A 15,152-nucleotide genomic window follows, 5' to 3' on the forward strand; every position below is an offset into this window, starting at 1 on the left:
CATTTGTAGTGGCTCAGCTTTGTGCAGGTTGAATAATAAATGTATTAAATCTCTTTTCCAGCTCTGCCTTGAGTGAAGTTTGACGGAAAATGGTCCAGCAGCTTTGTCTCTGGAAATGGTTCACAGTGGGGACGGCACTCGCTGCCATCCTGGCACGGGCTCTGGCCCAGAATGATGAAGGTAAGGGTTTTCCTGATGGGGTGGAGCTGGGGGAGGGTTGGGATGCCTCTGGAATTTCATCTGAATGCTTTTTTTCCCCCCCAGAATTACTACTTGAAAGAGTAGTTTGGTAGGAAAAGAGGTTACAAGAAAGAAAGGGCTTGGGTGTGTTCTGTGTTTTGTGGCTTCAGCATCTACTGGTGACTGCATTTTCGAAGCTGCTGATTTACCAGGCAAGATAAAATCTGCAGTTGGGATTATTCAGTGCTGGGCTCAAGCATCAGAATTGGTTTTGTCTTATTAATTGTGCAAGACTAAACTTCCCTTTGTTTGTCAGTCAGCAGTTGTGGTTGGAACAGGAGTTTGAGAGAATTGTTAATGACCAAAAAACTTGGGAAAACATCCACAGTGAGGGTATTCTAGAGAAACAAGACTTCAGGAACCCTGAAACATGGCACCAGTAGCTCGTGTTCCTCCTTGGAGCATCTTGGTTGAATTTAATTAAAAGATACCAGAAATGCGTCCTGCCAGGGATCTCTGGTAATTAAAAATTCCAGCCCTGGATAAGTGACATGGGTTTACTCTTTTGAACAATTTAACAGCATTGAAGGGCAAAGTCTGTCCAAGTTGCTCCTGAATATTCTTGGCAATAATGAGTGGGGTAAGTGACAACTGAGTGTGGTTTCAGAATGTCTGTAATGAAGTTGCTCATTATCCATGGCACTCCATGTGTGTAGAGCTGTAATTGTACAAATTTACGATTTTGGCAGCTGGATTTTGGTTTAGAAACCTCTGTTTTGTCAGTTAGGAAGTAAAGGAGTTGTGCTTTCATGGGAAGTCTTCAATCCTGCTTGAATTATGCTTTGTCCTCTGCTAGTCGAAAGAGTTGAAAGCCTCTTTTTCTTGCTCTCCTAATTGCTCTGCAAACGTCCTTTTATTCCCTTCCACCCCCAGCCCAACCCCACATTATATTTGATGCCCATAATGTACAAGAGAGCTAATTTAATTTTCTCCATTTTTACACCCTGTCATAATCGCTGTCAGTGCTGACACTGAAGTGGACGAGCTGCTCGTATTTCACGTATTTGCTCTGTGCTGGGGTACAATTAACTGGGTTTTAATCACTTATTGCAGCGGAGGAGTGGGGCCATCCGGCTGGGGAAGGTTGACCTTGGTGGTGGTGGTAGTTTGAGGAGGAAGATGCTGGGGTGGGTGGAGGAGAGGCAGCGGGATGGCCTCTGGCATGTCCAGCAGCACAGGAGGACACGGGAGAGCAGCAGGAATAACGGTAGGAAGGAAAGCAGGATCATGGGGCTGCGGGGGGGGGGCAGTGGAGAGTCCTCAGGGGAGGCTGAAAAAATAAAGCAGCACTTCTCAGTGGGATTTTTATTTGTGCTCACGCTGGCAGCATCACATCTCTCCAAAAAGGCATCTTTGAGAAGAAGAAAATGGGGATTTTTGGTTGAGGAGCCATTTCTAGTTAGGCTTGAGCGATGCTGAAGAATGCAAAGCCCAGACAGGATGGGGACAGTTTGATCTCCTGAAGGGGAAAAGGGATCCCTCAGGTTTCCATTTCTGTTCCTTTGCATTCGGATGACAAATTCTCATCTCTGTGTCCTTATCCCAAGATTGTTCAGAACCCTTTTTCTTCCAGGTGGTTTAGAGGAAGGGAAGGGCCGCCACACATTAATGGCAGTGTCACGTGGCTGAGTAAATACAGCCAACTCCCTTTCTTCAGAGGGTTCAAAACATAATTTTTGGGTGGGTTTTTTGTGCCTGGCTCGTGCCAATTTATTTATCACAGCACCCACACTTGATTTTATCCTTGGTAATGTTCCCTTATATGGCCTGAACAGGGGAGCTTTGTTTTAATGAGTATAAATTTGCTGCCTGTAGCCAAAATTCTTGTTGCTTTTCCAGGGGAGACCTCAGAAATTCTGTTTCTTGAGGAACATGCAGCACTCTGATACAAACTGAACTGATTTCCTCCCCCACGCTTTGTTCAGGAAAGGGTAAATGGAGCTGAAAGCACTTTGGATAAATTTCACAGGGGTGTAGCGGAGAAAAAATGAGCTGGAAATGGATTTAAGCCAAGGTGGGGGACTGGTGACTCAGCAAATGGCACCCAGCTAATGAGGCAATGCTTAGAGGAATAATAATTGGAAATATGTTTCTTGCAGCTACATAGAAACTGTGTTCAGGGCTGGGTCTGGAGGAGTTCTGATGTGCAGGAACAGAATTTGTAACCTGAAATATAACACAGAAAAGAAGTGTTCTTCTGGCAATTGCCATTTCCAACCAGTGTAATTCTCTTAACAGCAGAATAATAAATACAAATAACTAAAAAATCAGCTCTGGAGAAATTAGGGGCTGTTTCTTTGCAGCCAGCATGCTAATGCTCCATTTTCCTGATGGGAGCTGCGGATGTCAACTCAGTTTCTTGCCCCTCTTGCTGCATTTTGCTTCGTTAGCTCATAATTTCTCTATTTCACGTGTTTTCCTTGAGCTCCTGAGTCACCAAGTCCTCCCCAGCCACAGCAATTAATGATATTCCAAAGTAACTTCATCCAGGAGTGCTTTGGAAATGATCAGGCTGCTTTTTTCCCCATACTTTAGTAGGAAGTTTCCCCAGGCTCCCATCTGCTCCGGATGAAATCCAAGTACTTCCCATGTACTGTAGTCCCTTTGTATTAAAACCCATCCCCCTAATGATTAAAAACCCCAATTCTTTTGTTACAGAGCCATTCCATCAGCCCTAATTTACTGTTGATGAGCCCATTCAGTGTTTAATTCCAATTATTTCATCCTGTAATCCTTTTGTTCAGTCCTATGGTGCACCAGAATAAATGTTAGGCTTGAGTGTGGACAGGGAATATTTGAGTATTTTTGGTTTGGTTTTTTGAAAGAAAGAGATCTGGTTTTGCAATTGCTCCTGTTGCCTTTCTTCCAAATAGGAGAAATGCTGCAAAGGTTTGATTTTTTTTTTTTTTCATAATCTTTTATCTTAAGTAAAACTAAAATTGTCATTTGTAGCTGTGCAAGACATGAAATTAGGTCAGCTAAAACCTCTTTTATTTTTCCAGTGCTGCTCTATTGAATTCAGAGGCAAACTCTGAGGCTAAAGGAATCAGGGAGGAGGAAGGCGGCAACACAGGATCAAATCTCTCCGTTTTTTTTCTTCCTAATCCAATGTCTAGGACTTGAAGGAAAAATTGAGCAGCAATTTTTGGCCAGCAGAGAAGGCAGCTGAATTCAAAACTCTATGCACTTTTATGCCAGACTGAACCAATCCAGCAGCAATTATTTGCCAATTAACAGGTTTAATTGCCCAGCATTTAGATTGAGTCCATACCGTTCATGAAAATACAAATGGGAGCTGGGGGGGGGGGGGGGGGGGGGACACCAATAATTTATTCTTTACTCTTAAAAGATGAAAAGAAGGCAAAAATCATTCTGATCCCTTTTAAAAACCACAAGCAGTTGGGAAGATCCACCCACAGAAGTTGCAATGGATCAATGTCCTGGGGTTTTCAGAAGTTGTGTAATGGGGCTGTGAGTTGTGGGGATCTGTTTCACACCATGGAATCTTTGAAGGGTGTTTGAAGATTTTTTTTGGGGGGGGGGCTGCTTTTAACCCCAAGTGGTTTTGCACTTTTTTATACGTGGAAGAAAAGAACAGCTGAAGGCCCTTAGGTTTCTCCAGAGGATTTTGAGCTGTAAAAGAATAGTGACAAAAATCCTGAATTTGTACACTCAGAGATGAGCCCATCCTGGTCCTTTTGTAATCTTGTAAGTTTGTGTTTGTTTGTGTTTTTTGTCTTCTGGTTCTCCTGGGGCAGGAGGGGGAGAGCTGGGCTCAATGTCATCTCTTCCCAACATTCCTCCGACCCAGGGACCTGTTGCCCCACCCTGTCACACACCACAAATGTCAGTGCTCGAGTCCCACTTGTGTTTGGTGTGGAGCCAGTGGAATCACAGCATCATTCGGGTTGGAAAAGACCTTCAAGAGCAGCGAGTCCAACCCTAATGCTGGGGATAAGGATTTCTAGAAGCCTCCACTCCAGAAATCTCCTAGAGCTGTTCCATGAAATCATCCCTTCTGACTCACTTGAGGAATAAGATTTGTTTATCCCAGAGGAGATACAAACAGGATGCTGGAAGTATTTCTCTTGGGATGTCTGGCAAAGAAGGAATGCTTTCTTGATTATTTAATGTTAGTTTTTTCAACTCTATTTGGACTTAACACTGTAGTTCTTCCAATCTTCTGGTTTCAGGCTCATTTCCTTCCTTTTCCTTCCTTTCTGCTTGACTCTGGAACAAGAGATGAGCCATGGACACCTGCACTGTGGAATATGGATCTGGCTGCTGGCTCAGTGGTTTTGTTTCATTCTGAAATGAAATTTCACAAAATAAAACTGAGGCTAATCAGAAGATTTGCTCATCCAAATGTGGATTTCACTTCCTAAGTGTTAAACAGATGGGTGGTTTTTATCAGAATGTAATAAAAACATGTAAATGGTCTTTGCCACTCCCTGAGTGCAGATGACTTTAAAAATAAGTTTATTTTTTTCTGTGAAAAACACAACTGCTCACTTGTGCCACCAGGACTGTTCAGCCACAAACCCTTTGCCTGTTTTTCAAGGCCCCCTCTATTAGTTACTGTCTCTTATTCAGTCTAACAATCTTCTGCTACAAAAATTGAATCATTCAGGGGCCTTACAAATCACCTTGAGAGGCTATTTTAGAAATAAAATAGTTTCAGATCTCGATCTATTACTGTTGGGCAGGAAATTAACTGGGGAAAATGCATATTTGAGTACCTGGAGCTCATTGATCATTCCCTGAGCCCTGCACTGTACAGATCCAGGGGGAACAGAGAAATGCCACCAGGCTGTTGCCTGAGGGAAAGTTCCTGTTCATGGGAACAGGAGTCGTTTGTGTGTTTTATGGGGACTGGCTGCGTTTGGTTGGGAGCTCTGCACTTGATCCTACAGGGAGAAGAGCTCTCCTTGATGTTGTTGAGTTCTAGTGGAGCCATTAAGTTCCTCTGAAGGGTTTAGTTCTTCAAAGCGTCTTTGAGTGCCACCAGCAGCACTTTGAGGCAGCAGAAGATGAATTTCCCTGTGGCGAAAGGTGAGTTATTCATGAAATAGGGGCACTGAAACAAGGTTCACCTCAGTTAATGTACAGATTTTAGCCCTGGTGGAAGGGACTGAGTACCCTGGGATCTCCCTGTGGCTGTGTGGGATGGATGAGGCAGGAGGCTGCTCTGAGAAGGAGCAAATCCCAGATTCCAACAGCCTTGGAACCGCCAGACTGTTGGATCTGGCTAGGAATGAGCCTCTTCCAGGCACTGGACTCCCAGGTTCTTTCTGCTGCCACGATGAGGAAGGGCCTGGAGCATCTCCGTGCCCAGCACAGGCTGAGGGAGCCGGGGCTGCTCAGCCTCGAGAGGAGCCCCAGCTGAGAGGGGCCCTCAGGCCTGGGTGTCCCTGGCTGCAGGGAGGGCTCCGAGCAGGGCCCAGGCTCTGCTCCGGGGCCCAGCAATGGCACCAGAGCACCGGGCAGGGCCTGAGCCCAGCAATTGCCCTGCCCAGGAGGCAGAACTGCTGCCCTGGGCAGTGCCCAGCCCTGAGCAGATTGGCCACAGAGGCTCTGGGCTCTCCTCCCTGGGGCTGTTGCAGAGCTGTGTGCACACAGTGCTGTGCCTGTGCTCCGGGATGGCCCTGCTGGAGCAGGGAGGTGCCACCAGGTGCCCTCTGTGCTCCCTGCAGCCTGAGCCATCCTGGGATCCTGTGATTCTCCAGCCCACGTGTTGGATTGTCTGGATTTTAAGGTGTCAAACATCGATGCTCTTTGATTCCTTTAGGATTTGACTGTCCTGGGCCATCCCTTGGTGGGGGAAGGCTGTGTGAACTGAGCTGGATCTTCTCCTCCAAGGGCTGGGTTCCCAAACGTGCTACTCACATGTGGGAAGGGAACTCCCAGTGCAGGAAAAGCAGAAATGCCCCTGAAAATGCCCTGGAACACCATGTGTCCCCTCCAGAAGAGTTGCTCAGTCTTTAGGACTTGCAGCTCTAATTCCAGTGATAATTTTAGGGCTGAACTCCTCAAAATCATCAAGCCCTGTGTCTGTGCATTTGTATGTTGGTTTATAGCCATGCAGCCTGTGTGTGAGCAGAGCCACTGTGAAACTTTCTTACCAAACTTTCATCCTCTCCAACAGAGCCACTGCAGCTCTTCAGTCACGAACTTTCTGGTTTATTCTTCAGTCATGCAGACATTTTGCATCTGTTCTAAGCAGCATGAAGGCTTTGAAGGCCCCAACCATTCCTTTTTGGTTTTCTCTTCAGCAGAAACACAGTTGCAGCTCAGTAGGGCCACTAGATTTTACTACTAAGGCAGCTCATCCAAATTGACCTTGTTTCCTTACTAGGAAGCCCTAAAATGTAAATATTTTAACTTGGGAGGAAATCAGGCTTTGAAATTCTATTCGAAGGGCAATAATTAAACTAGTTTGACTTTCAAAGAGCTAAGAGAGACACTACAACTGGCAGGATTTAAAATCTGCCTCACTGCTCTGTCTTCCATCTCATACTCCACCAGTAATTTGCATTGCCTGCTCAATTTTAGTTTTTATTGACAATAATGTATTTGTAGCAACAGTTTGGAAGCACAGAATTCCTGTGTCCTGGTGACATGGAAGGTCAGGAATCCTTTCTTTACCTGCTGTCCCTGTCACGTTACTTTCCAAACCCACTTCTCATTGCTCCTTGTCTTAGTCTGGCATTAAGAATTATTTTCTGAATGCTTATATGAGATTGTCACATCTGGACAAACAAACTGTAGTGGGAACTGCCTCCTTGTTGCTCCAGAGTTATCTGGTTTTTTATGAGAAGCAGCTGTTTAAAACGAGGCCACAGGAACTTCAGCTTGATCAAAACTTCATTTTGTAGGACTTGATTTTCATATAACAAGAACTGACTCGTGGCTGTGTCCTTCAAAGCAGTTCTGAATCACTTCAAGTGCCTAGAAACATTCTTGTTGATGGTGTTTATGGACTCTTCCTTCAGAAGGCTTTAAATAGGGGTCTGGGTTCTCCAGAGCCTCTGGAAAGTCTGGACTTCTGCAGGGGCTGAGTCCCTGCCCTGGTCAGCAGGATCTGTGTCCAGTTCTGGGCCCTCCCGGCCAGAGAGCCCTGGAGGGGCTGGAGCGTGTCCAGGGCAGGGAACGGAGCTGGGAAGGGGCTGGAGCCCCCGGAGCGGCTGAGGGAGCTGGGAAAGGGGCTGAGCCTGGAGCAAAGGAGGCTCAGGGGGGACCTTGTGGCTCTGCACAAGTCCATGACAGGAGGGGGCAGCCGGGGGGGTCGGGCTCTGCTCCCAGGGAACAGGGACAGGACAAGGGGAAACGGCCTCAGGCTGGGCCAGGGGAGGCTCAGCTTGGACAGCAGCAGGAATTTCTGCATGGAAAGGGTGCTCAGGCCTTGGCAGGGGCTGCCCGGGGAGCTTTGGAGTGCCCATGCCTGGAGGTGTCCAAGGAAGGGCTGGAGGTGGCACTCAGTGCTCTGGGCTGGGGACAAGCTGGGGATCAAGGTTGGGCTCAGTGACCCCAGGGGGCTTTTCCAGCCTCAGGGATTCCAGGATCTCTTCTGTTGTGTGCAGTGGGATGTAGCGGTGTAGGTGGCTGCAGCTACTCTTGGTCCTGAGGAGAATTCAGACGACCAGCTGTGGTGGTTAGCAACCCAAGTTTAGCATGTAACTTTACAGTCATGGTGAGAACCCATAACCCCTCCAGTGGGAGGCATCCCCTGTGCCTGGGCAATAATCGTGAGGGTTGAGCTCTCCCAGCTCAGTTTAATGCGTTCCTTTTGCTGTGATCATTTTCCCATTAGGGCATCGTTACTGCTCAGCTGTTGTCTGGCATTAAACACAGGCAGGGTTTTTCCTGACTGAAGCTCATGGAAACTCTCTGGGATTTTACATGGAATGCCCATGGTGAGGAAATATCTGGGAATCTGAACCTAAACCCCCAAAAAACCCCAAACCAAACTCTCTCCCCCACACCTTTTCCACAGACATTGCTGTAATTTTTGAATGCCCGGGTGTGATCACTCCCAGGCAAACACCTTCTCTCTCATCTCTTCTGGAGAATCTCTGTTGAAAGATAATAATTTTCCTTTTCTTTTCCTTTTTTTTTTTCCACGGTGAAAAGAAAACTTTTGGGTTAGGTTGGAAAAAATAGTAAGAGAAAAAAACTCTCAGTGCTTTGCAGTATTTATTAGTATATTGAGGCATGGAGGGTTTTAAATTGGCAGGGAGACGAACAGCTGATACATGTAGGCAGAAATCAAATGTTTAAATAATGCCAAATTATCCTGCTGCACCTTTTTAAACATGACTGTAATGGGAAGGGCTGAGGAGGTGGAGAAGGAAGCAAGAAGAGAAACTGTTCTTCAACTGGATTAGAGATAAATGGGATTTCTCTGCAACTGAAGGCTCGGTTCTAGTCTGAATTATGCTGCAAAGCTGATTTGCACAGGAAGGGAGTTGTGGGGTGAGTTTGTGCTTGCCTCCAATACCATTTCAGTTCCCTTTTGTGAATTTAATGGTGCTTCTCATTTCAGGAATATCTTAATGGGGTTTAAGTTCGAGGAATTGCAAACTCTTGGGCATCTTTAAACATTCCGAGCAGGGAACCAGAGAATCCCAGAACTATTTAGGCTGGAAAGGACCTCTAAACCCAGGAGTGATCCCCACCTTGTCCACAGCCCAGAGCACTGAGTGCCACATCCTGTCCTTCCTTGGCCACCCCCAGGGATGGGGACTCCAAGCCTCCCTGGGCAGCCCCTGCCATGTCAGACATTTTTTGATCTTGTACCAGAATATCTTCATTTCAGTCTCTGATTTATAAGCTGTTGCTGACTTTGCCAGCAATATTGATGCAACATGAAATATTGGATTTATTTGTCCCTTCTACCAGGATAAATAGAGGGACAGGAGTTAATGATGTGACCTGCTGGGCAGGTCTGAAGTGGGGTAATTTCACACCTTATTTCTAAGCAGAGCTGTTTGAAGGGACTTGTTTGGTCCTAAAGGGAAACACAGAGTGTTAAACAAGTCAGGGCTCCATCATTTCGATATTTAATTTGATGCCTCAGCTGGTCTTAAACCAAGGTTTCTGGTGTTGCTTTTCTTTGGGACCAGTAGGCTAATTCAGCCTGATTGTGTTTCTGGAGAAGTGGCTGGGCTTTTGATTTAATTCCAAATAACACAGCACAAAAATTGATTGCTGCCAAATCACAGGAAACTTTGAAAAAACTTCCAGGAAAAAAATAAAATCAAAGAAAAGAGAGTGGAGTGTTTTTTCTTCCACATAAAGTTCCTGGTGATTAAATCACACTCTCCCATCTTCCTACATAGAAACAATGGGTTTTACTCTTGTTTTATTTTATTTTACTATATTTTACTACTGTTAAGACATTTTATTCTTCGCAAAAATTTTTTGACTCCTCAGACTTTTTGTTCCATAAAATGCTTGGGATCCTGCCACTTGAACTGTTATAGAGCTCAATGTGCTTCTATTATAGAGCTCAATGTGCTTTGTTTAGAAAGTGAAGTTTCACACCCACAAGTCAAAAACCTCAGCTCTGCCCTTTCTTCAGTGGTTTTATTTAAATCCTTCCAAGTTTTCCTTTACTATTTTTTATTGCAGAATTAATTGCACAAATCTGGGCAGTGCCTGTTGTAACTTTCTAACAACTTGAAGCGTTCTGTGCCTAATATAAATCAAAAGAGGCATTTCCTGGAGAGGAACTTTTCATAAGGCTGTGGAGTGACAGGTCACAGGCAATGGCCTTAAGCTGGAGGAGGGCAGGGATGGATGGGATATTGGGAAGGAATTGTTCCCTGGGAGGGTGGGCAGGCCCTGGCACAGGGTGCCCAGAGCAGCTGGGGCTGCCCCTGGATCCCTGGCAGTGTCCAAGGCCAGGTTGGACATTGGGGCTTGGAGCAGCCTGGGACAGTGGAAGGTGTCCCTGCCCATGGCAGGGGTGAGAGTTTAAAAAGTCCCTTTGAACTCAAATTACTCTGTGATTCTGTGCAGGTACTCTGCTGTTACACACAGAAACACAAAGGAAGCAGCTTTTTCAATGCTTTGGGGTGGGGTGTTTTTTTATTTATTTCTTTTGGATTTTTTAAAATGTTGTTGTTGTATTCATAGAAAATATACAGAGAACTCCAAGTTAATGCTCCTAAACCATCTATCAAACAACAGCCTCTTCTTCCCACTCTGTAGCATTTTGCTCCACGGGATTTGCTGATGCCCCATTTCATTGAACTGGGATAGATTTCCTACCAGGACAAAGGTACTTTGTGAGTGTCTCATAAGGAACAGATCTTACAGAATGTGGCACTTCAGTGAAGAGGAAACTGTAAACAAAATCACTATCAACAAAGCCAGCACAATAACATTTCAGAGTGATTGATGGCTGTTGTGGAAGTAAATTCAAGGCTGTGAAAATTTCCTACAGTTGCATATGTTGGAAAAGAAAAGATGTATGGGACGTTCAAATACAAATGATGTGCAAGTGCATTGTTTATTTTATTATTTCCAAAAGGAAAAAAAACAAGCCCAAACCCAAAAAGCCAGTAAAGGGTGAGAGTGTAACTCACAGAATGGGCCCCATCCAGCCTGGCCTTGGACACTGCCAGGGATCCAGGGGCAGCCCCAGCTGCTCTGGGCACCCTGTGCCAGGGCCTGCCCACCCTCCCAGGGAACAATTCCTTCCCAATATCCCATCCATCCCTGCCCTCTGGCAGTGGGACCCATTCCCTGTGTCCTGTCCCTCTATCCCTTGTCCCCAGTCCCTCTCCAGCTCTCCTGGAGCCCCTTGAGTCCCTGGAAGGGGCTCTGAGCTCTCCCTGGAGCCTTCTCTTCTCCAGGTGAGCACCCCCAGCCCTCCCAGCCTTTCCTCCCAGCAGAGCTGCTCCATCCCTCTGATCATCCTGGAGCCTCCTCAGGACTCTCTCCAGCAGCTCCAGGTCCTTCCTTGCTGGGCCCCAGTGCTGGGGCAGCTCTGCAGGTGGGGTCTCTACTGCAGAAGTCAGCCTGCTTCTCCATGTGCCACATGGCTTGGAAACACAGAGTTTTTCTTCAGAAATGCTCTGGAATAATTTCTGGGTGAACAGTAAAGAAAAAAATGGAATGATTTAAAAATGAATATTATATGTTATAGTTGAGAAGTAAATGAGGAACACTCTGGCCCTGGGCTCCCAGTGACATCGAGGGTCCTGTGGCCACTGAAAGCAGATGTGGCCTTTGTCGCCTTTGCTCTTCACAATCTCTCAGAGCTTCCACCAGTGGTGTCCATCTCTCCAGCCTCCAGTGCCCACCCTGCAGGGAAGCTAGATTATTTTTCATTTAATGAGCTTGGGCGCACGAGCAATTAAGAAGGTGTAATCAAATGGAGCTAATCAGGATGACACAGCAGCTTCCCTCTGGGATGCTGCTCCAGTCAGCTTCTCCTCAGATCTCCAATTTGATCTGTTTAGGTAACAAAATCCATGGGAAGAGTGGCACAGGCAGTGGTTTCCCAGCTCCAGGGGCTGAGCACTTTGGTTTCCAAGCCTTGGTCTTTCCATTCTGCTCAGGAGATGGTGATTAACAGGTGAGGAGAGGCTCTGCTGGGGTAATAACACTCTGAGTGCTCCAAGAAACATGGTGATACCAGTGTATTTTAAATATCCTTGAATTGTTCAGTATCCAAACTCTTTCCAAAGCTCCACATAGTCACTGACCCCATGGTTGTCTGCTAATTAAAATAGTTAGGAACAAACTGCCAGGGAAAGGCAAACTGTGAACGGCTTCAGATAAACAACTGGTTTCTTCTTTATCAAGAATTAAACCTATTGTGGACCAGAATCTTATGCCCAACCAAAACCAGCACCTAATTTTGGACTTAAAGAACATGAACAATCACACACAGAAAATAATAAAGAACTCCCAGAGCTGTGCTCAGCTGCCTTCTCACCACGCCTGTGGGTAGAACCTTTGTATAATTAAGTACTGGAGATCTGCAAAGAAAATACCTTATCTGCTTGTTCTTCCCATGTAATCAATGGCTTGGGATTTATTTCCAGTTGTGCAGCTGGCTAATACAAAATTAATCAAGCTCTCCATTTCAGCCAGCCTGGAGCTGGAGCAGAGGCTGAGGAGCTCTGTGTCAGGTGTGCTGCCTCTTTATCAGTGTCTGTGGGTGAGATAAAATCAAAAAATAGGGCTTCAAAAACTGAATGGGATTAGGAGGGGAAGAGTCTGGGCATTACTGAACTCTAAGAAGACTTTAAATCCTACAGAAATACCCGTGCAATTGCTGTCTCATCTGCAGGATTATTTCCAGTGCTATCTTGGAGGGGAAAACCTTACAGAAAGGATTTGAAAGCTGCCCTGGATCCTTTTATTTCCAGCTATTAGAAATGAAACTGAGTCCAGCTTTAGGCATCACTTTTGTCCTCCTACTGATGGTCTCTGGTAGCCTGCAGGTCCAAATTATTCATGTATTTTTATAAATTACATTAAGAAAAAACACCTTTTTTTTTTATGCTGCCCATCCTTGCTGATGGAAGACTTCCCTAGATGTGCACCTGGATTAGGCTGACCTAGCAAGGACACCTCCTAATCCTGTGCTTTCCAGGCAGGTGCTGCTTGGAGAAGGGTTTTATGTGTCCTTAGGTCTTTGGAAGGATCACTGATAGGCAGAGGCTGAGATTCCTTTGGCACTTCCCATTTTCCAAAGGAGCCAAAGCACTGAACAGAGCTGTGTCCTTACAAGGACAGATGATCAGCCTTAATTTCTCCCAGAAAATATCCTCATTTTAATTATTTTTTTATTATTATTTTTTAATTGTTTTTAAAAAATTTTGATTGTCTTTGCAACAAGGAGCTGAATTACATTTTACGTTGATTTACATGGGTAAAATAAAATTAATGTACAGAGGTAGACAGACACAAAATGCAAGTTCAGCTTCTTGCCAGAACAAGGAGCAGAATTTATGTTATTTTTCTGCTATTTCAGAGTCATTGAGGCTGGAAAAGCCCTCTCAGATCACAGAGTCCAAGCTGTGCCCAATGCCCACCTTGTCCCCAGCCCAGAGCACTGAGTGCCACCTCCAGCCCTTCCTTGGACCCCTCCAGGGATAGAGACTCCACTGCTGCCTTGTAGGGAATGACATTTTTTCCATGCCTTCAACTCTCCCAAGAGTGGTGCCAGACAGAGATTTTGATGGTAATCAGGATGTCCTGTAAGGTGTTTATTTTTGAAAGTGTTTTCTAAGGAGGTAAAAATGGAGAAGTAAATATTTTCAGGCTTTGGAGTCAATATTGCAAGGGATATGAAATGTCTTTTCCAATGTAGCAGAAATCCAGCGACTCTCTCCTTGCAATTTATCAGTTGGTTGATGATAAAGGTTTCAGACAGCAGATGAACCATGCTTAGACTTAATTTCCATGATGTTATCAAAGAAAAAATAAGCCAGAAAAAAATCAACCTGACTAAAGTTTCTGGAAGGAATCTTTTAGTGTTTAGAGTCTGGAGAGTCCACACAGCAGCATCCTTGATAGGACAAGGGGGAATGGCTTCTCACTGCCAGAGGGCAGGGTTAGGTGGGATATTGGGAAGGAATTGTTCCCTGGGAGGGTGCATAGGACCCTGGATCCCTGGCAGTGTCCAAGGCCAGGCTGGAGCAGCCTGGGATAGTGGAAGGTGTCCCTGCCCGTGGGACTGGATGGGCTTTAAGGTCCCTTCCTGCCCAAACCAGTCTGGGATTCCATGATTAGCGTCTCTGATTTTAACATCCCTTTTTGGGAATCCTCTCTGGATGGATGCTTGGAACCGCTGTGAGCTGACAGGTGCTGAGTCCAACAGTCCTTTGTTCCATCCCATAATTCCTCCCTCACCGCATTGCTTTCCAGAGGAGATACCTGTAAACCTTCCATCCATTAAAAGAAACCCTAAATTGCTTCAAAGGCAATCAAAGGCTGTCACATTTTGCAATTTCCAGACCATTTTGGATTAACAGGGCCCAAACTTTCCGAAGACAAGGATAAGGAGATTGTGGCAGGAGTAGCAGAGGATGCCAGGATGTTCTTCCACCTCAGGCTGTGGTTTGCTTATTAAATAAATACTTAAAAACAAAAGAGGTTTAAGTTCCCCCTTCATGTTTTTCATCAGAAGGTTTTCCTAAAACAAATTTTGAAGAAAATACTGACTTTGCATTTTCCCTTTCTCCTTTCTCATCCTGCTTTTTATTAATTTGAGTTGAGTGGGGTTTGTTGTTTTTTTTTTTTTTTTTGCAGACTGGGAGATACTTTGTAAATTGACCTGAAAACATGAATGATAAGCTGTGGGACAGGAAGCCAAAGCACATCTCCTGTAATGCATTGTAGACCGGGACCAATTTTAATTATAAAACCAAGACAGCCTTGGTTTTTGCTCAACAGATTAGGTCTCCAAAGTGTGCAGCTCACCACAAATAACTCTCTGTAGGTCTCCAGCAGTGAAGCCCTCATTGCTTTCCTAATTAACCGAGGCTGTTTGGACACAGGCTGGCTCTAGGATGGTCAGCAAGCAGCTCAGGCTCCAATTATCGAACCCATTGGACCATAGTTTGTTAACAGGCACTTCCAAGGGTGACACCTCCTGTGAAGTCTCGTTACTCCACGTTTTTCATGGATGGGGGACATGCAAATGGCTGGGCCTCAGGAGATGCACAATGTCTTAGGTGCCTTCACCTTTCCTGAGGGGGAAAAGGACCTGTGGCTTTGGAGCCTGTTTTCCTCTCACACCTTTATGCCCAGGCTGGGAGGGCAGCACTTCCCAGGTCCTTGTCTGAGTAACTTTGCCATGCCTGAGTTTGTGTCAGCACCCTCTGTGCAAAATGAGGAAACTTCATGAAGCCACAGGAACTCCATTGGAAGTAGGAAGTTCATTCCATGCC

General features: G+C 45.5%; 1 protein-coding gene across 1 annotated transcript in view; it reads left to right on the top strand.

The window, feature by feature from the left end:
* Nucleotides 1–15,152, top strand: part of PCDH15 (protocadherin related 15) — a 314,817-nt gene that overhangs the window by 38,314 nt on the left and 261,351 nt on the right. The window contains exon 2 of the mRNA XM_069018835.1: nt 62–180. Coding sequence (XP_068874936.1) covers nt 90–180 — 91 coding nt within the window. The 5' untranslated portion in view covers nt 62–89. The remainder of the gene's footprint in view (nt 1–61; nt 181–15,152) is intronic.

The sequence above is a fragment of the Aphelocoma coerulescens genome, chromosome 6 (assembly GCF_041296385.1).
Source record: "Aphelocoma coerulescens isolate FSJ_1873_10779 chromosome 6, UR_Acoe_1.0, whole genome shotgun sequence".
In the NCBI taxonomy this organism is placed as follows: Eukaryota; Metazoa; Chordata; class Aves; order Passeriformes; family Corvidae; genus Aphelocoma; species Aphelocoma coerulescens.